The sequence below is a fragment of the Myotis myotis genome, unplaced genomic scaffold, assembly GCF_014108235.1.
Source record: "Myotis myotis isolate mMyoMyo1 unplaced genomic scaffold, mMyoMyo1.p scaffold_m19_p_15, whole genome shotgun sequence".
In the NCBI taxonomy this organism is placed as follows: Eukaryota; Metazoa; Chordata; class Mammalia; order Chiroptera; family Vespertilionidae; genus Myotis; species Myotis myotis.
This window is the reverse complement of record NW_023416319.1, coordinates 7,682,664-7,710,461: the sequence shown is the minus strand read 5'-3', so window position 1 is coordinate 7,710,461 and position 27,798 is coordinate 7,682,664. Positions and strand designations below refer to the sequence as shown.

Genomic DNA, 27,798 nt, shown 5'->3' with positions numbered 1-27,798 from the left:
CTCCTTATATTATGATTGAAGGCAACAAAAGGGTCCATCTGTAGAGCTTATTAAATAGTAAAGAAAACGGATGCAATTGTTATGTTTTTAATTGTTTCATGCCCTTTATTTCTTGGTTATCTAATTGTATTTTATTTTTAAGAACATTACAGTTACTTTAGAATGCTTATGAATATTTAATGATTAGAAATTAGTTTCTCAATTGGAGTTTCTTTTGAGAACATGCTAGTAATATGTTCTGGATGCCAAACTAAAATCTGTGTAATAAAGCTGAAATATTCCGCTCTCTCTCAGAAACATAAAATGTGGAAAATAACTGTGATGGTCAAGAAAGGTAGAGCTCTATTTCTATTTTTTCATTAAAATTATTATGTTAGTCATGAGGAATATGTTTTACTAAGTAAGGTATATGAGTGTGTGTGTTTGTTTATAGGACTATAATACACTTTCAATTATTAAACATAAAATAGTAAAATTATTTCAGTTAGATTTATTTATAATATAATTGAATTACATTGATTGATTTTGAATATTTAGCCAACCTTGCTATTCAGGTGTAAATTCCACTTCATTATTTTGTATTATTTCTTTTTTTTAAAAATATATATTTTATTGATTTTTTACAGGGAGAAAGGGAAAGGGATAGAGAGTTAGAAACATTGATGTAGAGAGAGGCATCGACCAGCTGCCTCCTGCACACCCCCTACTGGGGATGTGCCAGCAACCAAGGTACATGCCCTTGACCGGAATCGAACCTGGAACCCCTCAGTCCCCAGGCCGACGCTCTATCCACTGAGCCAAACTGGTCAGGGCTGTATTATTTCTTTTATATATTATTGGATTTGATTTGCTATATTTTTGTTACGAACTTTTATACCCAAGTTATTGAGGAATATTAGTTGTACTTTTCTATTGTAATCTTGTTTGATTTGGTGTTATGGTACTGCTGGCCTTACCAAATGAATTGGGCAATAGTCCTTCCTCTATTTTTCTGAAAGAATTATGGTAGAATTGATATTATTTTTCCATACATTTTCTTAAATTATTTTAGTGGTTATTTTATAGTTTATCATAGACGTCTTAAGTTTCTCATTGTCTACCTCCAAGTAATATTATGCCACTCATTTCTTGAACAGTTACCTTAAACCAGTATACTTTCATTTTCTTCCTTCTGGTCTTGTGCCATTGTTAATTTTACTGCTTCATATAGTATAAATGTAAAATCCATACTACACTTACTATTTTTGATATAGTCAATTTTACTGAAAGATATGACACATAAGAAATCGTCTTCTATTTTACCTACATAGTTACTCTTTTTGTAAATCTAGATTTCTATCAAGTATCATTTTCTACTGCCTAATAGACATCTTTTAACAAGTTAGTGAAGATCTGCTGGCAATGACTTATATCAGCCTATATTTCTGAAAATGACTTTATTCCACTTTCATGGGGATTAAATAATTCTAAATTGTATCTTTTTAATGTAATGGGTCTTTTTCCTCTTTATGCATTAAAAAGTTTTGTTCTCTTTATTATTGGTTTTGGCCAGTATGGTTATGATGTGTGTAGGTGTGGTTTTCTTCATGTTTTTTCTTTGGTGTGGGTTTTATTGAACTTCATAAATTCATAAAATTATAATTTCAACCAAATTTGGAAAACTTGTGGCTATTATGTCTCAAAATTTTACCCCACTCCTCTCTTCTTTTTAGAAATTCCAACTGTATGTATATTAGACTGCTTGAAATTGTTCCTTGGCTTACTAATGCTCTATTCTTATTTTTTAACTAGTAGCCTTGCGCACGAATACATGTGCCAGTAGGTCACTGCAGCCCTCCCGTAGCTCTCCACCTGCTGCCCCACCCTCCTGTAGCTATCCGCCCACTGTCCCGCCCTCCTGTAGCTCCCTCACCTCCCTTTCCCCTCCCCCCTTCATAGCTTGCTGCCCTGCCCCCTCCTGTAGCTCTCCACAGCCCGCTTGTACCTCCCTGGCCCACCCTCCTGCTGATGCGTCATCTGGTCTTGATGCACTTGGTCGTTATGCTTCAGGGTGTAATGGCTAATTAGCATATTCCTCTCTTATTATATAGGATTCATGATTTTTTCTGGGTTTCATTTTGCATACTTTTTATATATCTTCAAGTTCATTAAGCTTTTCTTTTATAGTGTTTAATCTGATATTAATCCTGTGCAGTGTATTTTTCAACTCAAGCATTATATTTTTTATCTTTAGGGTTTTGACTAGTTTTTTTTGAAAATGTCTTCCACATTTCTACTTAATATGCTTCATTTTTTTTCTGCCTTCTTAAACATATAGATTACAATTACCATAACTCTTAATGTCCTTATCTATAAATTCTGTCATTTGTGTAGTTTTGTGTTTCTATTTAATTTTGCTCCTCCTTATGGCTCATATTTTGATTGGATGCCCAACATTCTAAATTTAACAATTTTGGGTGCTAGATATTCACCAATATTGATGTTTTAGCTTGGTTATGGGAATTTACTTGCAAAAATTTTGAACTTTTCAAGGCTTATTTCTGTGCTTTGTTATGGAGGAACAAAACAGCATTTAGTCTAGGAGTGATCACTTCACTCCTAGGCACTGCCTTCTTGGTGCTCTACTCTGTGACACTTGAATTACAAGATTTCGCACTCAGACTGGTGGGATCATAAACTGTTCCCAGCTTCATGTGCATTTTGAGAATTTTTCTCTCTGCTCCTTTCAGATTATTGTTTCCCCAGCCTTGGACAGTTCCTTCCCAGTAAGTAGTATTCACCTGAAGGCTCAAGGGAGCTTCAGCAAAGCTCTGGAGCACTCTGGGGAGTTCTCTCACCTCCAGTAGACCACCCCTAAATGTTAGCTGCCTAGCACCGCATTCTCAGCTTCATCTCTTCATATTGGGAAGTTCCTGAAATGCACCTGGGCTTACTGTCCTTTTGATGCAGCCTCAAAATCACAGTGATGCCCTGTCTGGTTTGGCTCACTGGACAGAGCGTCAGCCTGGGGACTGAAGCATCCAAGGTTCGATTCCAGTCAAGGGCATGTACCTTGGTTGCAGGCACATCCCCAGTAGGGCGGGTGCAGGAGGCAGCTGATCGATCGATGCTTCTCTCTCATCGATGTTTTTCTCTATCCCTCTCCCTTCCTCTCTGTAAAAAATCAATAAAATATATTTTTAAAAAAATCACAGTGATCACCATGCCAGCATGGTTCAGAGTTTGAGGGTTGACCTATGAACCAGGAGGTCACGGTTCTATTCCTGGTCAGGGCACATGCCTGGGTTGCAGGCTCGATCCCCAGTGGGGGGCATGCAGGAGGCAGCCAATTGATGATTCTCTCTCATCATTGATGTTTCTGTCTCTCCCTCTCTCTTCCTCTTTGAAATCAATAAAAAATATATTAAACAAACAAAACAGACACCACAATGACCTGAGGCATTTAAAGGCTCACCTCCTTTGTTTCCACTCAGGAATGATTGTCCTGTACTGCTTGATTTCCAGTGAATGAAAACGAGTGTTTCAGATATTTTGTCTTACTTACTAGTTGTTTAAATATGAAGATAAATCCATTCACTGGTACTCCATTTTGTGAAGAGATAGAAATCTTATGTAATTTTGAGTCCAAATAGTAAATAGAATAAACATGGTAGCCATAAGCTAGTTCACCAGTTGAAGGGACAGTTACTGTAAATGTGGTTTTATGTTTACTTCCAAATTGTTTTATTTAGTAGCTTAGATTTATGTTTCCAGGCACTTTTCAGATAAATGGTAGTTAGGTTGCAGACATAGTTCTATATATTTTAGATTTCATAATGACATTCTATTACAGATTCCAACGAGCTGCAACTTATGTGAAATCTTACAATCCATAGATGAAACTGTTCATAAATATTTAGGAACTACACTATGTGGAAGCAGTTATCTTAAAAAGTGGCTGAAATAAAACAGTAAAAAAACTTAATTCCGACTGAAAAATTTCCATCACACCATTGAGATACCAAGAATACTCTGTTCAAGAATAAATATCACTGTTTCTCCCCGCAAAGTTTTCAGTGAGTTTCCAACAAGTGAGAACATTGTTTGTGATAAAAATTAACATTTAAATTTTATGACCATTTTTACTTAATTTATTTTAACGTTTGCTTCAGTAGAGTCGCTGCACAGGGAGAGACCTTTGTGTGTATACCCTTTCAACTTGTAAATTAATTCTTTTTAAAATATTCTGTAGCATAAAATGTGTGAATATTTAAATATTTAGTTATTTGTTTATGTAAAAAATCTGTGTATCATATCCTTTTTGCAAGCAAAACATTACACACAGATTTTACTTTAATTAATATCAGTAGTATTTTCATACTGAAAATTTCCCATCACTATTCTTTTGAGCACCTTTGGTTGTAGTGTTTCTCTGTATACTTGAGACTGAAGAGATCAATTTAAAAAGTATCACATAAATAAGGAGAAGTTTTTGCTGATATATGAGAAAGTAGAAAAGTATTTCATTTGTCTTGATCCAATTTCAGTCTAATGTTACTGTTGAGATGAAACATTCTAGCATGATAATAGGTCTTTGTAAATTTCTACAAATAATGAGCAAAATGAAAAATTATAGTAATGGTATCTTCTGTATTTCATCAGTCAAATGCTAATCTAAACTAGTGCTTCTTGCAGAATTGTTAGAAATTGAACATTTATATAAATTTTTGGCTACACTTTCAAGCAGACGTAAAGTTTCAATCATACACAGGTCATTTTTCTAGATCTAGAGGATAAAACAGTATACAAAGTAGCCTTTGTCCTCACATAGCTCACGAAATGTACTGTCAGCAGTTTTTCCTGTGTGGATAAAGAAATTCAACTTTAAATGAGCTTTAAAGTAAAACAAGGGACATTCCAGGCTTAGAAATCAGAGCGAGAAAAGATGTCTTTTGCAACTTTAAGATCTCAGCACCCCCTCTTCTGATCATATTACCTAAAATGTCATCCCTTTATAGTCCTGATACCGAGTTATACAAATAATTACTGAATCGTTAGTGTAATTCTTCTGTCTCTGTCTCTAGTTTCTGTTTCACATGTTGACCCCATTCTACTTTAGTCAGTTTTATTGCATCCTAATTTAGTGTTTCTTCTATAGAGTTCAGGGATATACTTTGGTTTTGTTTCCTTCATAAAATGTTCTGAGCCACTCACTTTGGCAGAGATGTGTGTGAATGGTATTTAAGAATTGGAGGTGCTCGGTGATATATCCAGCACTGTGACTGTTACTGAGGTGATAGTGAAGTAGGAAAGCTTCTTGGAGAAAGTTCTATGGAAGCAAGATTTTGAAGGACGAACAGGAGTTCAGCAAAGGGACATGATGCCTGAGCGGGAATTCTAGACAAGATGTGTTTTTCAAAGTCACAAAGACTTTTCATCAGAGATTAATGTTTCTGAAGTTATCTTATATTCACCTCACATTTATATTTCCTGAATAGTGTAATTACTATAGTAGTTAAATAATTGATAAAATTGATTAGCAGTATCAAATACTACTTCTCAAAATTATGCCAACTGAGTTTTCATGATAAAAAAGGCCTGGGGTGGGGCACGAACTGGGTGGAGGGGTGGAATGGTGGGGAAGTGAGGGGATATCTGTTATATTCTCAACAATAAAGACTACAAAATAATTGAAGCTTCAAAGGAAAGAAAAAAGTATCTTTTAACATAGAAGATACTCAAACTTACAACAATCTGGTGAATTTTGGGGAAAGTCACACAGGGGTATCTTTAGCGGGACAGTTGTATTGTAACTTTCCTTTTCAAACAATGTGCAGAAGATGAAACTTCCACTTCCTTCAGTGCCTACTCATCTCGTAGCTAGCCACCTTGTTCTGTGCTCAAACGGCCCAGCATTTATGTTCAAATTGCCAGCACACTTGTGATGAAAATTCGCAGACATCAGCAGCATTAGGATTCTGTTCTTTTTCTACTTTGTTCTGTATTAAATTAAGCCACTAGTAGTATGGGGATATCACCTGCCTAATACAGAAGTCAAAATTTCAAATTGAAGAATGATTCCTAGCATTATTCTGATTTAAAAAAATCAAACCTAAATTATGATCAGCTTTCAAATTGACCTAATAGTGAGTTACCAAATCCCAGTTACTCAGAAACAGTAATTTCGATACAAGCTAATTTAATTTAAATAGTGATGTATAAGTGTTAATGCACAGCATTACTATAGAATGCATAGTACTTAAGCTCTATGCAGTCTTTCTGTTTTAAAGTTATTAATTAGCATTGCAGTTCAAATATAAGATTGGTTATGATAGGTAACACATGTTTTAGAGATTAAGCCAAGGAAGGTATATCATATCAAGTTTACACTATAATGTCAGAGATGAGTAATAAAAACAGAGACCATATTGCTGACAAAGCTGAAAATATTTACAGAATATTCACAGGCCCTTAACAGAAAGGTTTGTTAACTCATTGTTTTTAATATTACTACTCATGTCATTTATTATAAGCAATAACATTGTGGGAATTAGATGACTTATGTGTAAAATGTGTTTCTAAGAAAATGACTTATAAGCATCTATTCAGTCTTTCCATTTGTAAAATGAATCTAAGTACTAAAGAAGTTCTCCCAGTAGCAAGTTTTTAAGTCATGAATTTCCCTTCTAAATCCAATTGAACTCTATAACAAAAATTAAGGAATTCTTGTTCAATATTCATATAACCGCATAGATATTTGACATCATTATAAACTTTGATTGTATAAACTTCTAATGATTTTTATATAACATTGAGCAAACACTTTTATTTCTATATAATATTCATTATCATTTTTAATACTAAAATAATTTTAACCAGGTTCTGAAACTCCTTTGCATATTGTTGGAAATTTGGAGTTTTTAAAGAATAATGTAGCAATAAATATTGCATGCTTTCACATATGTGTCATATATATAAAAATGAGATACCACTACATATCTACCGCAGTGGCTAATAATAAACAGAATGAAAATGCCATGTACTGGTGAGGATTTGGAATAACTGGAAATCACATACATCATTAGTGACATTGTAAAATGGTACAGTGACTTTGAAAACAATATTGCTTATTTTATAAAATGTATCCCACATTTACCATATGACCGATAGCTCCACTCCTAGTTGTTTTTTTACACAAAAGAAATGAAAACAGACTGCAGAAAAAGTCTTAATCACAAACATTTATGATTCTATTACTCTTGAAGCTCCCCAACTGGAAACAATTCATAAATATATCAATTGGAGCACGAATAAACAAATTATGCTCTATACAGTCTATGTGAAACTACTCAACAATAAAAATAAATGAAATATTTATACAAAGTAGTGACATGGACAAATCTTTAAAATACTATGTTCAGTGGCCCAGCCTGTGTTGCTCAGTGGTTGAGTGTGGACCTATGAACCAGGAGGTCACGATTTGCTTCCAGGTCAGGGCACATGCCCGGGTTGTGGGCTCAATCCCCAGTTGCGGGCGGGCAGGAGGCAGCCAACCCATGATTCTCTCTTATCATTGATGTTTCTCTCTCTCTCTCTCTCTCTCTCTCTCTCTCTCTCTCTCTCTCCCTCCCTCCCTCCCTCCCTCCCTCCCTCCCTCTCTCTCCCTCTCCTTCTCCCTTCCTCGTTGATACCAATAAAAATATATTTAAAGAAACAAAATAAAAGACTATGCTAAATGAAAGAAATCAAACATTAAATGTTACATACCCTATGATTCCTTTATATGAAATTGTATAAAAAATAAAGACTATCGTGATAGAAAGATAGAAGTTTTAGGGTCTATGGAGGGGCTCCATTGCAGAGGCAAAGGACATCTACCATGTGGTTTTAATTAAGTAACTTTGTAAAAGTTGCCAAAATTCAATAAACTATGTATTAAAATGGAATTTAATTGTGTTTATATTATACCTCAATGAAGATATTATTAGCCTGTAATTGTGAGTGTATTGCAAATGTTATGATCTTTCCAAATATGAAATATTTGAGTATTTATGTCACTACATCTAAGACATGGCAACATTTCAAGAGAGAAAATCTTTTGTTTAAATTGCATTCATCTCAGATTTCCCATAAGATGCACTTGCTTGAAATCCAAAATTAAAATGGTATCCATGAAAGTTATACTACAAATTAAGCAATCCTTTCAACTTTAAAAATATTTAATACTCATTTAAAAAATTAACAGACCAAAGCTGTACCTTCACATAATGTCATAATCTCTAAAGAGCCAATTTTAAATATGGATGCATGATTTTATTTGAGTCATTTCCTAGGAGGTTAACTGCAAGGATATAGTAAACAATATAAATCAATAGAGACATTAAAATTCTTAAAGTAAAACCCATTGAAACCAAAATAAAATTAAAGTTTGTATAAATTCTTCATAGTGAATCAAGGTAAAATAATGAATAGTAATAATTTTAAGTTTTGTATATGTGTGAATATAGGTAGAAAATAGATTGGAGACTGATCAGCAAGTATATATTCCTTTAAGCTCATCATTTGTAAACCTGACTTTCATGTTACCATAATTGACGATTTCTCTTTTTCTCCCATTTTCCCAAATATCCTCTTAAACCAAAACTTTAACTCTTTATATTTACAACCTGTATTGCAAATCACAAGATTCTACAGAGAGGAAGGGAGAGGGCTAGAGAGTTAGAAACACCGATCAGCTGCCTCCTGCACACCCCCCACCGGGTATTTGCCCGCAACCAAGGTACATGCCCTTGACCAGAATCGAACCTGGGACCCTGGAGACCACAGGCCGACGCTCTATCCACTGAGCCAAACCGGTCAGGGCAAGATTCTAAAAAATGGTTTTACAAGCATCAATTGAGTATAGATTTCTATCTGAGCCATTAGTCTTATTGGTATGTGTTATTGATTTATGAATTAAAACTTGAGACTCTTCAGGAAACCTCAAAATATGCTAATACTATAATGAAGAACAGGTAGCATTACACATGCAAATTTTTATGCTGTCATTTTAAAGGATCTATTTTTTTAGCATTTATAAATGTTTTTTTAAAATACATTTTTATTGATTTCAGAGAGGAAGGGAGAGAGAGAAACATCAGTGATGAGAGAGAATCATTGATCGGCTGCCTCCTGCACGCCCCCTACTGGGGACTGAGCCCGCAACCCAGGCATGTGCCCTTGACTGGAATCGAACCTGGGACCCTTCAGTCCGCAGGCCGATGCTCTATCCACTGAGCAAAAACAGCTAGGGCTATAAATGTCTTTTGAAAAATGTTAAACAATATCCTTTAACTTCAACCAAAATGATTTTGAAAAAATATATCTTTTAACTTCAAGTAATATATTTTAACTTCAAGTAGTATCTTTTAACTTCAAGTAGTTTACAAGTAGATATAAAGTTTTACGTATTTTAACTGACATAATCTTGATATAAAAGTAATTCTTATTTTCTTGTACAGCTTGACCTTTAGTTAAAATGAAACTGTTTTAAGACTTTTTATTTAGAACTTTGAGATATATATCTCCAGAAGTTACTGCAATTTATTTACTAAACACTTACAAGTTAAAATTCTGGGTTCTTTGCTAGTAGCTAGGAAGGTATAGCTGAACATTGTAATGCCTGACTTCAAATATCTTGAAGTCAAATGAAGAGAAAAGAAAGGTAAGCTAATTATCACAGTACATTGTGATACTCAGTACACAGGTCTTAGGAGAGTGTAGAACATAAGAATTAGAGTTCGTAATGCATTGATTTCCATTTTAGCTCTAGTGCATATTGCCGGTGTAACCTGTAAACCTTTATTTCCTCATCTATAAAATGGATTTAATGACATTACCTATTTTATGTAATACTTCTGTTGCCAAAATAAATTAGAAATATGAAAAGCACTTAGCCCAGGGCCTGGGCAATAGTCACTTAGTTGGGTTTTTGTAGTTTTTGTTTTAGTAGTACTGTTGTAGAAGTATGGGGTAGGGGCGACAGTAGTACAATCGAGGCCACCAAAGAGACAGGATCTAGGGTAGAACTGCCAGGCAGTGAATCATTGGAACAGTTCCAGTAAGGAACAGAGGTTGATAAAGGATGGCAAATATTGGAAACTACTAATACTGTTATCTGATCAGACTAATGTCAATGCCCTGGGTAGAGAAAGAAGCAGGGGCCATATTTTGTAAGTTGGAATCCAAGCTAAACGTGATGGAAAACACCAAGGAAATTTAAGCAGGGGAATGAAGGACTGTGAAGAGGGGAATTACAGACAATTCTTGCAGTTTTAAAGAGAATTTTTTCTTAGCTGGGTGAAGAGTGACCAGATGTTATGAAATTGAAGTCAAGGAGACCAGTTAAGTTTTTGCATTGAACCAGGAGGAAAGTTGTAAGTTCCCTTACTAAGGCATTTATTTGCTCTAAAAATAATTAAATCCACTAAATTTTCATAGACAATACTCAAGGATTTATAATCATCGTAATATTTATACAGAATTGGCTAGTATGTTTATTCTTCATGTTTACATCCAGAAATAGGTTTTATTCTATCTTTTAAATATTATAATTTTCTATTTAACTCCATTTTTGAAATATTACTTTATTAGGAATGATACATATTATGTTAGTATGTATAATAACATAGTAGTATGTTATTATCTGTAGGAAGTTCATGCTTATTGGAATATATTATCATAGTTAAGTAATGGGTAATTTAATCTCCAGTTTGCTTTAAATTCTTTAAAAAATCCTATATACTAGTAATAAAAGGCTAATATGCAAATCGACTGAATGGTGGAACGATTGTTGGAATGACCAGTCGTTATGGTGTGTACTGACCACCAGAGGGCAGACACTCAATGCAGGAGCTACCCCCAGCCCGCAGGCCCCAGGCCAGCCAAGGGTGCCAGCGGGGCCTCTCGATTGGCCCTCTGGTTGCCCACAGATCGGCCCTGATCGCCAGCCAGGTCTAGGGACCCTACCTCTGCAGGAATTTCATGCACTGGGCCTCTAGTTAATAAATAAGAACCTAATGCAGTGATGGCGAACCTATGACACGCGTGTCAGAGGTGACACGCGAACTCATTTTTTTTGGTTGATTTTCTTTGTTAAATGGCATTTAAATATATAAAATAAATATCAAAAATATAAGTCTTTTTTATTTAACCATTTTACTATGGTTGCAAATATCAAAAAATTTCTATGTGTGACATAGCACCAGAGTTAAGTTAGGGTTTTTCAAAATGCTGACACGCCGAGCTCAAAAGGTTCGCCATCACTGACCTAATGCGATCTTGAATTACTTGCCTGAAACATCATCCAGTTGTCTTTGAGATATTACTAGTTGACTAACTTCCATTATGTTGGCATTTTGCAAGACTATAATCTAAATAGTTGTTTGAAAACCTCTTTTTTGCTTTGTTAGATGAATTGGATAATTTTAGCACATCCCTTTATATTTTCAGTTATTTCAAATACAGTGGGGCCTTGACTTACGAGTGTCCCGACTAACGAGTTTTTTGAGATATGAGCCGTCTCTTGGCCGATTTTTTGCTTTGAGTTGCGAGCTAAAATTCAGGTTATGAGCCAGCTTCAGATACCCCACCACTAGTTGGCGCAGCGAACGTCACAGTGAACGCCAAAACAAAAGCCCAGCATCACGTGTCATTGTAATGGTGAAAATTGATTTGAGATACGAGTAATTTGAGTTACGAGCTCTGTCACGGAACGAATTAAACTCGTAAGTCAAGGCTCCACTGTATATCAGAATTTATGGCAATCGGGCATTTGCACAAACACAGCAATTTGTCCTTCATAATCAGAACAAATAAGAATTCTGTTATTTTGTGGTAAATATCAAACTATTAGTCTACTTCTTTATCCAAATGTATGTAGTGCAGACTTTTTTAAATCACAAATTCAAAATGTTGATTGTTATTATTTAATGAAAAATGTAGCTTTACTTAATTTCAGGTTTTAGATTTTGAGCATGTATTCGATGTGAATTTGCATTCAAGCTCAAATGGACAAAATATATTATCATCAAATGGACAAAATATATCATCACTGTTGCTGTAGTTTCGGCTAGCTCAGTATTTTAGCACTCACTTTATCAATTATTTGGGAGCTGTTTAAAAACAGGGCAAATTAAGATATTATTAAATATTAACATTAGTTGGTCTCTTGATTTGATTAACTTTTGAATAATTATTGGATAACATGAATAAAATCATTACAGAAAAGGGAATGCCTATGGTACATTTATGTAGGCTTAAGTTTTAAAATTCACTTTAAATGTGACTTGAAAAATCTTGAATTTTTCGTGGGAATGACCTTAGGACCAAAATGGGTACATGTTGATTATCTGTAAAGGGCCATGTCATTAGCCAATAGGAATCTTTCTACATTAAAATCTAAATTTAACATTTTAGGGTGAGAAACTTTCCAAACTACAGATTTAGGGTGTTGTTACTGATTTTGATTCCAGCATGAATGATTTATAATATGGTGATCAATGGCCTTAATCATTTAAAAATATTTTATTTACAAATGCCATGAAACTTTACTATATGTATTTAGTAAATTTCAAACTTTCTTTTATTTTGATCTTTCAGATTGCATTTTCACAACACAATACAATCATGGATCTTGTGCAGTTTTTTGTCACCTTCTTCAGGTAATTTGCTTTAATTGACTTTGATTTGTTAAATCTGTATTTTGAAATATGTAAGTCTGTTAGGTAATTTATCAAATGTTTAATCTTAAAATATCATATATTGTATCTTGAATAGTCTTATATGCTTAAATATATGTCATAGAGCAGAGGAAACATACTTGCACTATACTTTTTTTTTTTTTAATATATTTTATTGATTTTTTACAGAGAGGAAGGGAGAGAGATAGAGAGCTAGAAACATCGATGAGAGAGAAACATCGATCAGCTGCCTCCTGCACATCTCCTACTGGGGATGTGCCCGCAACCCAGGTACATGCCCTTGACCGGAATCGAACCTGGGACCTTTCAGTCCGCAGGCTGACGCTCTATCCACTGAGCCAAACCGGTTTCGGCATATATACTTTTGCAAGATTATTTTACTTCTGGACTACTTAATAGAAAGTGGGTTCAGTGGAATAAGGATACCTTCGGGTTCCCCTGACACATAAGAACAGTACATTCACCATATTGATTAGGTACATCTCCTAGAACTAAATCAATTCAATGACTTCTTAAAGAAATTATCACGTGTTTAGCAATGTGCTAAAATCTGTAGGGGATAGGAACAAGCATGTATTTTGTGTTCTCAAAGAGTTTATAATCTGGAAGTACTAAATATAACTGAATAGAGCATCATTCCCTAGGACAGTGATGGCGAACCTATGACATGCATGTCAGAGGTGACACGCGAACTCATGTTTTTGGTTGATTTTTCTTTGTTAAATGGCATTTAAATATATAAAATAAATATCAAAAATATAAGTCTTTGTTTTACCATGGTTGCAAATATCAAAAAATTTCTATATATGACATGGCACAAGAGTTAAGTTAGGGTTTTTCAAAATGCTGACACACCGAGCTCAAAAGGTTCTCCATCACTGCCCTAGGACATGAGTTATTCGAGATAGCAGCAATCCTATATAATAAAAGCCTAATACGCTAAGTTTCCTGTCGACCAGTTGGCTGTTCAACCAATCAAAGCGTAATGTGCTAATGATATGCTAAGGCCACTCAACCGCTTGCTATGATATGCACTGACCACCAGGGGGCAGATGCTCCGATTAGCTTGCTGCTGGGGTCCAGCCGATTGGGACTGAGTGAGACAGGCCAGACACACCCTGGAGCCCTCCCGCAGTCCCTCCCTGGTTGGTCAGCCTCCTGCATCCCTCCCTGGCCCCGTGCACCGGTGGGGTCGCTCGGCCTGGCCTGCACCCTCTCTCAATTTGGGACCCTTCAGGGGTTGCTGGAGAGCTGGTTTCGGCCCAATCCGAGGGACCCCACTGATGCATGAATTTGTGCACTGGGCCTCTAGTAGGTTCATAAAAAGGGATTGCATAATTAAACAACTTTGGAAAATGTATACTAAGGTTAACTAGGGCCCTTTTAGTTTATTTTTAGCTTACATTGCTTCTCAGAGTTCTTAATATGCTAATTCACAATGTATCTTTCTAAAAAAGAGGCTAGAGCAGTGATGGCGAACCTTTTGAGCTCGGCGTGTCAGCATTTTGAAAAACCCTAACTTAACTCTGGTGCCGTGTCACATATAGAAATTTTTTGATATTTGCAACCATAGTAAAACAAAGACTTATATTTTTGATATTTATTTTATATATTTAAATGCCATCTAACAAAGAAAATCAACCAAAAAAATGAGTTCGCGTGTCACCTCTGACACGCGTGTCAGAGGTTCGCCATCACTGGGCTAGAGCTTGAAGATTTCTCAAAACATGAAAACCCTTTTTCCTGGGAGTCGAATGAAGTACTGGGTTAGCAGAAGCAGTTGGGTTTCCGTTTTATGGGATCTTAGATCATCTGGGCTGGGAGCAATGCTATTTTTGTTAACATGATGATGATGTACACAACTATGTGGGTCCATCAGGTGCCGTTGTGCAAACTAGATAAATGTGTCTCCTCGTCTGGCAGACCTTGTCCCTCATCACAGCACACAACTTTACAGGCAGACAGAGTGCAGTATGAATTTTGACCTTCACCAAGGTGGCAGTACTGGCTAGTACAGTAATAAGAATCTTCCCAACCCAACACAGATGCCATGCCATGCACTTTCCTAAACACCACAGTAGCCATTATTGTTTATCTCGCCCAGACACCCATACAGTGCTTGAATTTCTAATGTGCTCCCCACACAGGTCAGCAAGCACTTTCTGTGAAGGGCCAGATAGTAAATATTTCAGTAGTTGAGGGCTGTGAGGTCTCTGTTGCAGGGACACAACTCTGATGCTAAGGCAGCCACAGCCAATGTGGAAACAAACGGGGTGGCTGTGCTCCAGTAAACCTTTATTACAAAACAGCTGGTGGGCAGAACACTGCCTGGGACTCAGCGTGCCCAATTCCGATCTAGCTTATGCCTGAGTGGCTTTAATGACAGCACACGCACCATCTCCCGAGATAGCATTTTCTATCTCCAGATAAGTAATCGTTCTTCATAATTGAGATGAAATTCGTGTCCCTGTAATATCTCTTCTAATGCATCCATATGGGCCCATAGAAAGTCGAAGCGCTCCTCTCCATTTACAGCCCTTCCGTTTTCTATACTCTTTTCTCAAGTTTACACATTCCTTGCTTATTAATCCATTTCTGTTGTCAACACCTTTGCCATGGTGGTCACTTTGCTCTGAAAACAGTCATGTTTGTCTATGTCCCTTGAGAAATTATAATTTACAGTGTTGAATGCATACACACACACACACACACATATATTACTAACGTGTGTACCATTTATTTATGCTTTAAATGTCTTTTAAAAGTGAAATTTGAGGAAACATCTTAAATATACTTAATGTTTTATGACTTTGTACTTCTTTATATAAATGGATTTCAAGGCTATAGTTATAATACATTTTTGGAAAGTATTAGAAGTTATAATCAAATGAACATTATTTAGTGCATCAAAGTAAACCTATTTCTGATGCAGAATAGTGTGGATGGAAATATACTGAGAAGTTCAGCTCTGTAAAATTTCACAATGCTGAATATATATGTAAATTATTTAAGGTTTTATTGGAAGCTTTTGAATTTGTGTGCATAATTAAATTTAAAAATTCTTCTATTAAATAAAAGCAAGCTAGCATTAATATGTGCCATGTCTTAGAGGTCTCATTTATTATGTTGTCCTCATGGACAAAGTGGAAAAAATACTCTAAACATTGTGTGAGATAAAATATATTTGACGTTTCTTTTGTCATTTAAACCTGTTTCAGAAGTGAAGTGTAAATTAGTATTAAAATTTTCTCATTGTTAAGAAAAAACATGGACAGAATATGTTGATTTTTAGTTTTGTTTTTTGAAATAAGGCCACTGATATATTTTAGGAGACCTCTCACCAGAATCGCCTTTTTAAATCTATGTTTCCCTTCCCAGTCTCTTCACAGCAGTCTAGGCTTTTTCTAACATGCACCTCAAAATTCCTCCGACCTTTACCCATTACCTAGTTCTAAAGCTGCCTCCCCATTTTTAGGTAATTGTTACAGTGGCCCCCAATTCTTGGTACCAAAATCAGTCTTGGTCTGCTCATGTTGCTGTAAAAAAATACCAAAGACTGGTGGATTAAACAATAGGAATGCATTGCCTCTCCATGCTGGAGACGGGAAGGTCAGTCTAAGTAAGATCAGGGTGCCTGCATGGTTGGTTTCTGATGTCAGCTATGTTTCGGGCTTGCAGGTGGCCAGCCACTTTGTCACCGTGTGTTCACATGGCCTTTCCTGAATGTGTGTGCGCTCAGAGGGGGTGAGAGCGAGCTCTATGGCTCTCAGGTGTCTGTGGCTTCTTATAGGAACATTATTCCTGTGGATCAGAGGTGCACTCATGATTTCATTTAACCTTAATTACCTCCTAAATTCCTGACTCCAAATATAGTCACATTGGGTGTTAGGATTCCAACATCCAAATTGGGTCAGTACAGTTCAGTCCTAGCAAGGAGTTTAAAGTCCATTTAGTCCCAATATTGTTTGTTGGCATTTTGCAGTAAGTTTTCTGTTAGCTGCATTTGAAATCATCTCAACTGATAGAGCATCCTAAGGGCTGGTTGATTCTTGCTTAATAACCCTCAGGAACTTTGTACCACTTTTCGTTGTGAGCATATTGTTTTCCCATCTTCACCCAGGAGGCTTTGTTAGTTTTTCACCTTTGTCAATCTGATAATTGAAAGAAGTAAATTTATTTTTGCACTATACAGGTCTTTTTTTTTTTTTTGCATTCTAAGTTAGTGATTTATTTTTTAACATTTTACTTGGTTAAAAAAATCCTTTAAGTATTTAGGAAGATATTTTTAAAACCTTTGACAGACATTTTCCAGAGTAGCAGTTATTAGGAAATAATTTTTTTAAAATAATATGTTTCTGAATTTCAACACAATTGCCTAGTTTGTAAAATTTTTAGTTGAAATAAAAGATTAATATGCCCAAATTGTTTTTTAAAATATTATTTAAGACTTGATTTTTATGCTCAATTAACCTCAAATTGCTGTAAAATAGCGACAATATTATCGCTTTTTGCATTTGGCCAACTAGATTACCACCAGAGGGTATTTCTTTGTCTCCCAAGGCCTGCTTTACAATATAACCTATCTCACACTATGCTATTTTATTGAATTCTCTTTAATTTTCCCTAAATGAGAATACCTAACGAGCTCCATGTTTTTATTTCATTTTAAGAATCCTTCCATAATGACCATTTTATGAAGGTTAAAATCAAATTATTGAAATATCTCCCCTAAGTTCCTGTGCTCTCCTTTTTTTATCCCTGTAGCTTACATGCTTGCTTTTTAATGTTTCCTTTCTTTTCCTTTTTTCCTATTTCATTTCCATTGGGGGGTTTTACCAAAGGATGACGAACCTTTCAGATCCTCTGATACTATTACACAGCATTTTTTAAAAAGAAAGCTCAATTACCCCCCTGCCCCACATCTCCACCAAGGAGCTATAAAACACTGTGTAATATAATAGGAAAAGATCTGAAAGAAAGCGATGAAACATTTTTCTCGGATAAACTTACCACAATACCAGATCGTAGGATGCTAACACTTGACATTGCCCTTAAGAATTTTGACTTAAAAAATATATCAGGGAAAAGCTAACTGGAACAGATAAACCCATAAATATCAGTCCTTTTGCGTAATTCAAGTTTTTTACTCACGTAAAGTCCAGTGGACAGAAAGGAGGCAGTGGGAGGGCCAGGGTGGTGTGTGGGGCACCGCCCATCGAGGAATCCAGACTGATGGGAAGTCTTGTGTTCTTCAGGCCCCGGGTTGTCCGCGGAGACTGGGGTTTTCTGTTAGTCGCCAAAGGATGAGTGTAACCTTTCAACAATGCTGGATCCACTTGTCAAGAGATTTTGCTTGTTCGTTTTTTTATGAAGCAAGTGTTCTTAATAGACTGTTTTTGTTTTCAATGTAGATGTTTAAAAAGAACTATAATTTTTACTTGCAATGTAACTTATTACAAATCAAGAACACTTACAAAGTATTACCTTGATATAAGGCTAATAATGCCAAAGAAGACCTTCCATGTCAGAAAAATGATGATATTCAAATCAATTAAAGAACCAATTCCATTCACTAAGAGAAAGTTTAAGGACAACTACTACTTGCCAGAAACAGATATATTTCATTGGGTTTTAAATAATTTTGGAGATTATTGGAATATTTTCTTAATTTATTTATTGATTTTACTAACCAATTTATTTATATCATCATGAGCTCTAATCTAATATCGATTAGCATAGAGGGTTAGCTGCAAACCTCTAAAGTATGTATCTCCTTCTCGGAAGAGGTTGAAATTATGAAAACTGAACATTTTTATACTGGATTTCTGCGCCATTATGAAGTGGAAGCCTTTGCTTGAGTCATGAAATTTAGATCAGAAAGACTTGGAGAAACTCAGCAAGTCTTCATATTAAATTGAATCTCTATCATGTAACTATTTTGACTGAGAAATATTGTGAATTACAGATCGTCAAACAAAAATATGTTTTGCTATTTAATTAGTATTTAATTAATATAAGTGACTTTTAGTATATGTACTGTTATCTACTACTTGCAGATATTCTGCAAGAATCAGTCGATAAAATTTGGTGTCTGAGTATGAGGGATGATAAGATTGAATGTGCTTTTTTACATTTTAGCTGAAAAGTAATGGTGAGAAAGAAGTTGGAAGAAAGGGGAGAACTTGTAACCAAATACTTTTTAAGTTAGGCATTTTACTTAAATTCTCCATGAGTTAGCATTCTCATCTTTCAAATGAGTACATAACAGTATCCAGGGCCTATCATGTGTGATTATGGCAATTAAAGTAATACGCATGTAGCCCACCATAGTGCTTGGTCCATAGATGTTAGTTGCTTTTATTTTTATGAATATTTTTCAGGAGTTCAGTTTGAACATGGTAGGTTGGAGGTGGTATTTATATCTGTAATGTTAAAATTCTTAGGGTGATAATGGTAGGACTGATTTCCAGATGAATAGATCCTTGGACTATATTTAAGTATCACTTCTCAGTACCATATTATAACAGTTACAGGGAAGTGCAGCACTGTGGGGGTAATTCAGGCTAGAACAGGGTTTCTCAGCATTGTTAGCATGTTGATCTGGAAAAATGTTGGTGGTGAGGGGCTGGCCTGTGTATCCTACATCCCACTGGACACCCGCCAAGTGGTAACAACCAAAACTGTTTCCAGACACTGCCAAATGCCCCTTCGAGGACAGACTCTCCTGATTGAGAAGTTCTGGAGTAGAGGCAATCATGTAGGCTTCTTCAAGTGTATAAAGAAGTTTCAGCACATGGAAGAGGGAATGGACGGGCTCAGTGTAACCCAGAAACAGAAGCAGCACTGATTGAGAAAGACAATGTAATAGAAGGATATTTCCATAGCTGGAACTATGATATAGTTAAAGCTCAAAATAGAATGCATTGACTTGTAAGGCAGCTTCCGAGCCACAAGTATTTAATTAGGAGCTGGGTCACTATCAGAATTCTGCTGAGAATTTCTTTTCTGGGAAGGAGTTTGAACTAAATAATCTCTTAGATGCTCATGTTTTGGCAGGTCTGTCTAATGATACAGACTTGAAAATCATTGCGAGTGAGGTCATAGTTGAAGGCTTGAAAATAACTGAGCTCTCTCTCTGAGAGCAAGAGAAGATAATAGCATGGTTGCTGTGAACTGAGTTTTGAGAAATGTCCATAATTTAGCAGAGGACATCTGGAATGCAACCTGCCTTCATTGACCCTGTAATGTGTCAGGAAGGATACAGGGGGACCAAGGAAATACAGTATTCAGACGGAGTTTCAAAGAATGGATGGTTGGGATTGTCAGCTGAGAAGTGAAAGTCAGTTGATTGAGAAAAGACCAGTGTATTTAATTATTTGAAAGTCATGGTGAGGAAAGTGTCCTATAAAGTGTTCAGTGTTATATACACATTAATCATTCTTAATCTTAATATTTTTATTAGCTCACAAGCCAGATGTCAGATTCTAAACAGTTAAATAAAGCGAAATTATGAGGCATTTGACATGGAGCTGGATGTATTGACCACATGCTTGGTAAAAATAGAGGAAGCTACAGGGTCAGTAAAGAAGGGGTATTGTTTTTATTTTTTGGAGGTAGGGGACTTGAGCACTATGGAAAGTTTAAATTAGGATGAAAACAAGTTTGTAAGTATTAGGAGAAGAGATAATTATATAAAGCATAAAAAGTTATCTCAGAGGTTGAAAGGTTAGGGTCACAGGCTTTTTTTCTTCTTTTAATCTTCTTCTTTTGATAATGAAGCAAGAATTAGAGAATGTGTATGGAAATAGAACTGTTGTGAGATGTTGGGTAAGCTCACAGCTCCCAACAGATGGGGAGGAAAGAGTGTGAAGCTGTGTTTGAATTTTGATACTATGACTTGCTCTTTGTGCGACTATAAGCCATTTACTTTGAACTCTGAGCATTGGATTCTTCTTTTCTAAAAAACGAATAATATATGCTATCTGCAGTGTTCTTATGACATTACAGGCAATGATCAGTGTAAGGTGTCTAGCACAGTACCTGAAGGTGTTCAGCACTCATGGAGAGGTGCCAGAATTGTCTCTCATCATCATTGAAGGATATGCTAAAGTTTCTTCAAGTGAGACAAGGAGAAAAAATGTATTAAAAGTCCTGAAAAGTGTGGAAAGTGTCAAAAATTTCACTGCTTATGAGCAAATCAATTGATGAGTACTAGGATTATTAGTTAAGGACGAGGACCAGGATTTTTATAGTGACCAGTCAATTTGTAGCGACTCAGGTCTTCTCGCTTCTGTATTTTTGCACAGCTTAATCTCTGACCATAGAGCAAAGGAAGAGAAAATAAACATTGATTGATTAATTGGATTTCCCTAAACCTTTAATTGAGAAAATAGTGGCATGGTACACAGATTCGTGCACATTGAAAGAAAATTAATTAGAAGATTCGCGCAGTAATTATCTTACTGCAAAAAATTACATGTCAAAATAGTATATATAATATAATAATTATAAAATTAAAATACAAAATATGTTAATATGTATCATGCATGCATCAGTCACCCTTTATTTTTAAATTGCCAGTGTGCGTCATATGTACCGGCCGGTCAGTCAGATGATTGGACGGACGTACCGTCAGTCACTTAGCCTTTTATATATATAGATAGATTTGTCAGTCTCAAAATACAAGTATTCTGTATCAGAATAGGTTCTTGAATATTGTAACTAATATGTATAGACCACATGCATAAATGTTTAACTGAATAATTTCCTATTTTAAACTTTAGCATATACTAGGGTTTCTAAACTTCAGCTCTACTGACATTTTGGACTAGGTAATTCTTTGTCTTGGGGCAGTCCTGTGCATTGCAGGATATTTAGAAGCATCCCTGGCTCTGCTCACTAGATACGAGTTGCACCCCTCCCAGTTGTGGAAATTAGCAATGTCTCCAGACATTGCCACAGCCACATGTGCCCTGGGGGGTGGACAAAGGGCTAAAATATCTCCAGTTGAGAACCACTGAAATATTTTCATATCTAAAATAGTTGTTAGTAAAGATGAAATGAATGAACATGTGAAATTGGAATTTATAAAATTGATGATAACTTAACAATTCTAAATAGATTTCTGTTGCTTTTTAAGACCAATAGAGTTATAAGTTTACTTTTTTTTTCTGAGAGAAGATAGACTACAATGTATAGCAAGGAATGTAAATAATTTTTCTACCTCTATACTTTGATTTTACTTGAGAAAATTTTTAGCCCTAATTTATCCTTTTTTGCTTGAATTATTTATCAAGGCAAAGTGATTACTTCTCTATATACAGGGTAGGGCAAAAGTAGGTCTACAATTGTTTGTCTGGAAACTAATACAATGATTGATAAATAATACAAGAATAAACTCTGTGTTTTGCATACTCATAGTTGTAACCCTACTTTTGAACCTGCCTGTGTATATTTAAATCCTCTGCATATTCTTTTGTTACATGTCTTAACTATTTTAAGCAGCAATTATTTGTGTTTTGTTTTCCAGCTGTTTTTTGTCCTTACTATTGGTGGCTGCCGTGGTCTGGAAGATCAAGCAGACCTGCTGGGCTTCTCGGCGGAGAGAGGTATCAGTGATAGCATTTAATCTTTTATTTAAAGATTCAAGCAAACATATGGGTCTCTATTGCTTAATTAACATGCTTCTTTAAAGTATAGGTTTTCACTTCAGTTTTATTTATTAAGATTGAACAAGTCAGTCTTGTATTTTTAAAGCTTCAGAACAAACTTTACCAGTTACTTAAGGCAGTATGTGTAGAAGCAGTAGTTAGTTGTAAAATGTTTTCTTTTAAGTCGTGTTAGCATGGATAGTGTGTACAAATATCCTGTTGATAAAATGATCGGCACTCTCTTTTACTTAGGTAATTAGTTCTACTGTAAAACCATAATTTATTTTAATAAATGTCTGTTGCAATTTCAGATAAAAATTTGAATGAAAGTTATTTAGTTTTGGTTTTTATCTCCCAGATTTTGTTTTTAGAAATCAAACATTTTCCATTTCATGATTATCTGATAGTGCAAATATGTTTGAAGTGCACCTCAGTTTGATACATTTCTGTGTAAGAATTGATTATATTTAGTGTAATCCTAATACTCTTTCAGAAATGATGCTATAAATAAATTTGATAAATACAGTTTCATATTAGCTAATTGAAAGGAAAAAAGAAATGTAATAATCTGAGGAGCATAAGTATGTAGCAGATTTATTGTCTGTACTTCATATAATAAAAAGGTTTCTGTTTTAACAGTATTGTTATATTACATTAGTATTAATATTAGTTTTCTATTATTAGTATTCTCTTTGCTATTGCATTTCCTAGTATAATCTTGCATGTATAATTGTGTGTAATAATATAAAGGGGCCCTATATTTACATACCTTGTTTTTTCCACATGCTAAAAGATTATATTTCCAGCTATTTAAAAGTAATCCAGAGTTTTGTAAGTTATAGAATTTGTGAGTTTTTCTTTATTATTTTTTTTATTTTCAAACATCTGTCAATGCTCAGTGCCTACAAACTTGGCACCTTTGCACCACAAATTAATTATTCATCTAACCCTCTCTGCCTCTCTGATTACTACATGTGGCCGATGCAGTATCAATGAGTACAGGCTAGTTATGACCCTCTGATAAAAGTAATTTAATTGAAAAGGAGCTAATTAAATATAAATATATAAATATTTGACAAGAAGTATAATTCTGTGTGGAGATAACCAGTAGGAATAAACATCTTAGACAAACTATTAAGGCGAAATTATAGATTCACAAATTGAAAAGCAATTGGTAGGCAGAAAGTGTTAACAAAGGTCTTCTTGAAGGAATACGGTAAGTGACATTTATGTCCCTAATCATTAGAAGAGAATTCAGGATCAATTAGGGATCCTGGGTTTCCACTTCATCATGAGTAGCAACGTTTAAATATCTGATTTCTAAAGTTTATCAAATGCATCCGTAATAATCGTGGGTTGTGAAAAGATCAATATACAACTCTGGCATTAAGTGGCTTCTGTGTGGGTTTGTTGTCTAATTGAACTTTGTTTTCTCCAAAGAGAAAGGATTGCACTGTATAACTAATTCCCACTTGAGGTTCCTGGAACTCTAGGAATGTTTGTATGTGATAACTAAAGTTTAGAAATGGTATTAAATATTTGAGAAGACTAATGTGAATAGTTTATTTTCTTATTAAACTCAAACTTCTCAAAATAACTAATTGCTTTTGGTTAATATTATATAAACTCAATGTAGTGATGCTGTTTATTGTATGTTATTAGAAGCTCTGGGAAGCTGATATTACTTTAGTTAAAAAATAAAAAAATATGAATTTATCTTTTGATTAAAAGTCCAAATCTCTCCAAATACATGTTGCATATGGAGAGAACAAGGGAGAAATAGGAAGGGAGAACTAGACTAGGGACCACTGGGCCCGTTCTGATCTGTGCTTCTAAATATCACCATGTCCTCTTGTTACTCCGTCAGTTCAATGCTCTTCTTCCAAAACTCATCTAGTTTTTGTTAAAGAATATGGCAATAATGTTTGCATTTAATTTGCTACCTATACTGAAATATAAAACCTGTGAAAATCTGTCTTGTTGAGAGGTCCTCCCATATCCTATCTAATAAAAGACAAAAAGGGTAATTAACCATACCTCTGCTACGCTTCCCATTGGCTAATCAGGGTGATATGCAAATTAACTACCAACAAAGATGGCAGCTGTGCAGCTGAAGCGAACATGAGGCTTGCTTGCTCCAGTGATGGAGGAAGCCAAGGTTCCCTGCCTGCCGCAGCCCGGCTCTGAGCTCCGGAAGCAACAGTGTTTCAATTATAGAAGCTAAACAAACCCCAGATACCTGCTTTCAGCCGGCGGTGGCCATGGTGCTGGGAGCACCAGTGACAGCAACAATGTTTCAATTATAGAAGGTAAATAAGTCCCAGAATAAAATAAATAAATAAATAAAGGAGAGGCTGGGAGCTTCAGTCGCCCACCAGCCTGAAAACGGCCCTCAGCCCCTCATCCAGGCTGGCCAGGCACCCCAGTGGGGACCCCACCCTGAAGGGGGTGTGACAAGCTGCAAACAGCCATCAGCCCCTCACCGAGGCTGGCCAGGCACCCAAGCGGGACCCCCACCCTGATCCGGAACACCCTTCAAGGCAAACCAGCCGGCCCCCACCCGTGCACCAGGCCTCTATCCTATATAGTAAAAGGGTAATATGCAAACTGACCCTAACAGCAGAAAGACTGGGAATGACTGGTCACTATGACAAACACTGACCACCAGGGGGCAGACGCTCAATGCAGGATCTGCCCTCTGGTGGTCAGTGTGCTCTCACATGGGGGAGCTCTGCTCAGCCACAAGCCAGGCTGATGGCTGCCAGTATAGCGGTGGTGGTGGGAGCCTCTCCTGCCTCCTCAACAGTGCTAAGGATGTCTGACTGCAGCTTAGGTCTGCTCCCCACTGGCAAGTAGACATCCCCTGAGGGCTGCCAGACTGCCAGAGGGATGTCTGATTGCCATCTTAGCCCCAATCCCCCGGGGAGCAGGCCTAAGCCAGCAAGTGGTCATCCCTCGAGGGGTTCCAGACTGCGAGAAGGCACAGGCCGGGCTGAGGGACCCCCTACCACGAGTGCACAAATTTTTGTGCACCAGGCCTCTAGTTATAGTATAATATGTTAAAAAATATTATGAGGAGATTTAATTTTATGAAATATTTTAAGTACAAAATTCTAATGTCTAGAAAACCATTTGTATATTGGTACCCAAAGTAAAGATGTCATTATTTAGATGGCTAGCAGAGATTTAGTATTAGATAATAATTTTTATATTATTAAAAGATTGTCATTTTTGGTCTTAAGAGAACAAAAGACTTTTATTTTTAACTACATTAGTTGTAGCTTATATGATGATCCCAGTTATAGACTTGATGTGGATGGAAGTGAAAATGTGTTTTTATCTGATCTTGTCTTTATTCTCTTTTAACTGTTAGATTAACTATAATATTCCCCAAAGGAAAATATCCCAGTGTTTTTGGTTTTTGTGTTTTGTGTGTGTGTGTGTTTTAAAAAAAACCTTAGCACACCAATTATTGTAAACCTCAGAGGACCCCTGTGATTAGTTAGCAGGACAATTTATCTGTAACAGTAAATGAAAATTATTTAACATATTTTTCTTCTTAGTATTTCTGTAATTTTATAACAGGAATTGTGCTATTTGCATTTCTAAATATCAGGACTCTTTTAAAATGAAAATAATCTCTGAACATTATTAAATATATTGTGTTAATTCAACCAGGCATATTGCTTTTTTTTAAAACTGAAGTTTTGGCTTCTCAGAAACACATAAATGCTTTTTCTGTGGTATAATTTTAATATCGGAAGCTATTATTAATATTTTGTGCCTTTTGAATAATACCCCTGAGAGTACAGTGGCCCTTAAAAACAGAAAAACGAAACTACAAAGGACTTCAATTTTAATATTACCATTTCATATAGGAGTTCCAAACTCATTTCTAGGATAACTCTTTAAAGAATATGAAATTTGGGAGGTGTAAGGGGCAGTGCTAATTAATGGACAAATAAATGGATATTGACTATTGGAAATATTTCAATACAGTAGAAGGATGAGTTTTTATAGCTTGAAAACATTAACTTTTAATGCCACATTCAATTTTAAGTAAATAGTTATTACATTACAAATACATTTGTTAGGAGAAAGTGTATGTTAAAAGGGCTCAGTTAAAATATTGTCATGCTTTAAAATACTCATTTTAAATGGAAATTTATTTTTAAGATGTATTATAACTCTCCTGCACATTTTATAATCATACAGTATAAAACCTATATTTTAATTTAGCACATGAACCTGAAATTTGATTTTAAATTAGTAAACTGAAACTTATAAACTACAAGTAGGAGTTTCTATAGGCAAATATATGATTTCCTTCTATATTTTTTTATGGGCACAAAATCAGAGAAGTCATAATAAGTTACACTTTACTAAGGAAATGCCCTGGGTTAATAAAATATCTGCGATGCTATATTTGTGATAATTGGGTTATCATCTAAGTATTATTAATGTAATCCAATGTTTTACAAAGTGTGTTATCTACCTTTTAGCCACCCAACTTATGGAGAGTGGAGTAATGAGAAATATTACTTTAGGTGGAGAAACTAAATGCATTTGCCTACCTTCTTTTTCAAAATATATTCATGCAAAGATATTTATATAGGGCTTTTTGCCTGTCAAAACAATTTATGACATTCAGAATGGTTCTTGAAATAATTCTGTTTTGTTATAATGGGGTATTATGTAACCGAAAACAAGAATGAGATGGTATGTGTAAAATGAAATATTTATTCTTATATTCAACAAATATTTATTGAACAACTTCTATTGTTTCAAGCACATTTTTAGATGAACACAGCAGTGAGCAAATCAAACAAAAATCATGGCCCTCAAAAGATTACAGATCTTGCCGGGCCAGGGTTGTTCGGTGGTTAAGGCATTGGCCTGCGCACTGCAGAGTCTCAGGTTTGATTCCTGGTACCTCGGTTGAGGTTTCTCTCCCCACCCCTGGTCAGGGCCCACGTGGGAGGCAACCAGTTGATGTTTCTTTCTGTCTCTCCCGTCCCTTGATCTCTCCATTCTGAAGAGCATTGGAAAAAATATCCTGAGGTGAGGATTAACAAAAAAACAAAGAATTTATAGATCTTAAAGATATGTTTCTTACTGGGTAATAATTGACATGGATTTATAATATTTCCAATTATCTAAATCACACACACACACACACTCACTCACTCACTCACTCATCCACACACATGAATTATATACATGGCAATTTTAAGAGAATCACCAGGATTATCTCTGGTTTCTGGGAATGATGTTTGGTAAAGAAGGATGATTATATTATTTCATAATTGTAACAAACAAATAACTAAATTTTAGGAAAAGATCTAACATTTTGCAGTTGGGCATTTTACTAAAATAGCATTTAATTTTCACATTAGAAGATATATATTACTTCCCTTTTAGTTGTGTGT

General features: G+C 35.5%; 1 protein-coding gene across 5 annotated transcripts in view; it reads left to right on the top strand.

The window, feature by feature from the left end:
* ATRNL1 (attractin like 1) overlaps positions 1–27,798 on the top strand; it is a 453,022-nt gene that overhangs the window by 156,302 nt on the left and 268,922 nt on the right. For 4 of the 5 annotated variants that reach the window (XM_036335871.1, XM_036335869.1, XM_036335870.1 and 1 more), the window contains 2 exons: positions 12,619–12,680; positions 22,249–22,327. In XM_036335871.1, the coding sequence (XP_036191764.1) occupies positions 12,619–12,680; positions 22,249–22,327 (141 nt within the window). Of the gene's footprint in view, positions 1–294; positions 335–12,618; positions 12,681–22,248; positions 22,328–27,798 lie in introns of all 5 variants that reach the window. The other variant, XR_004972105.1, reaches the window with a different exon arrangement.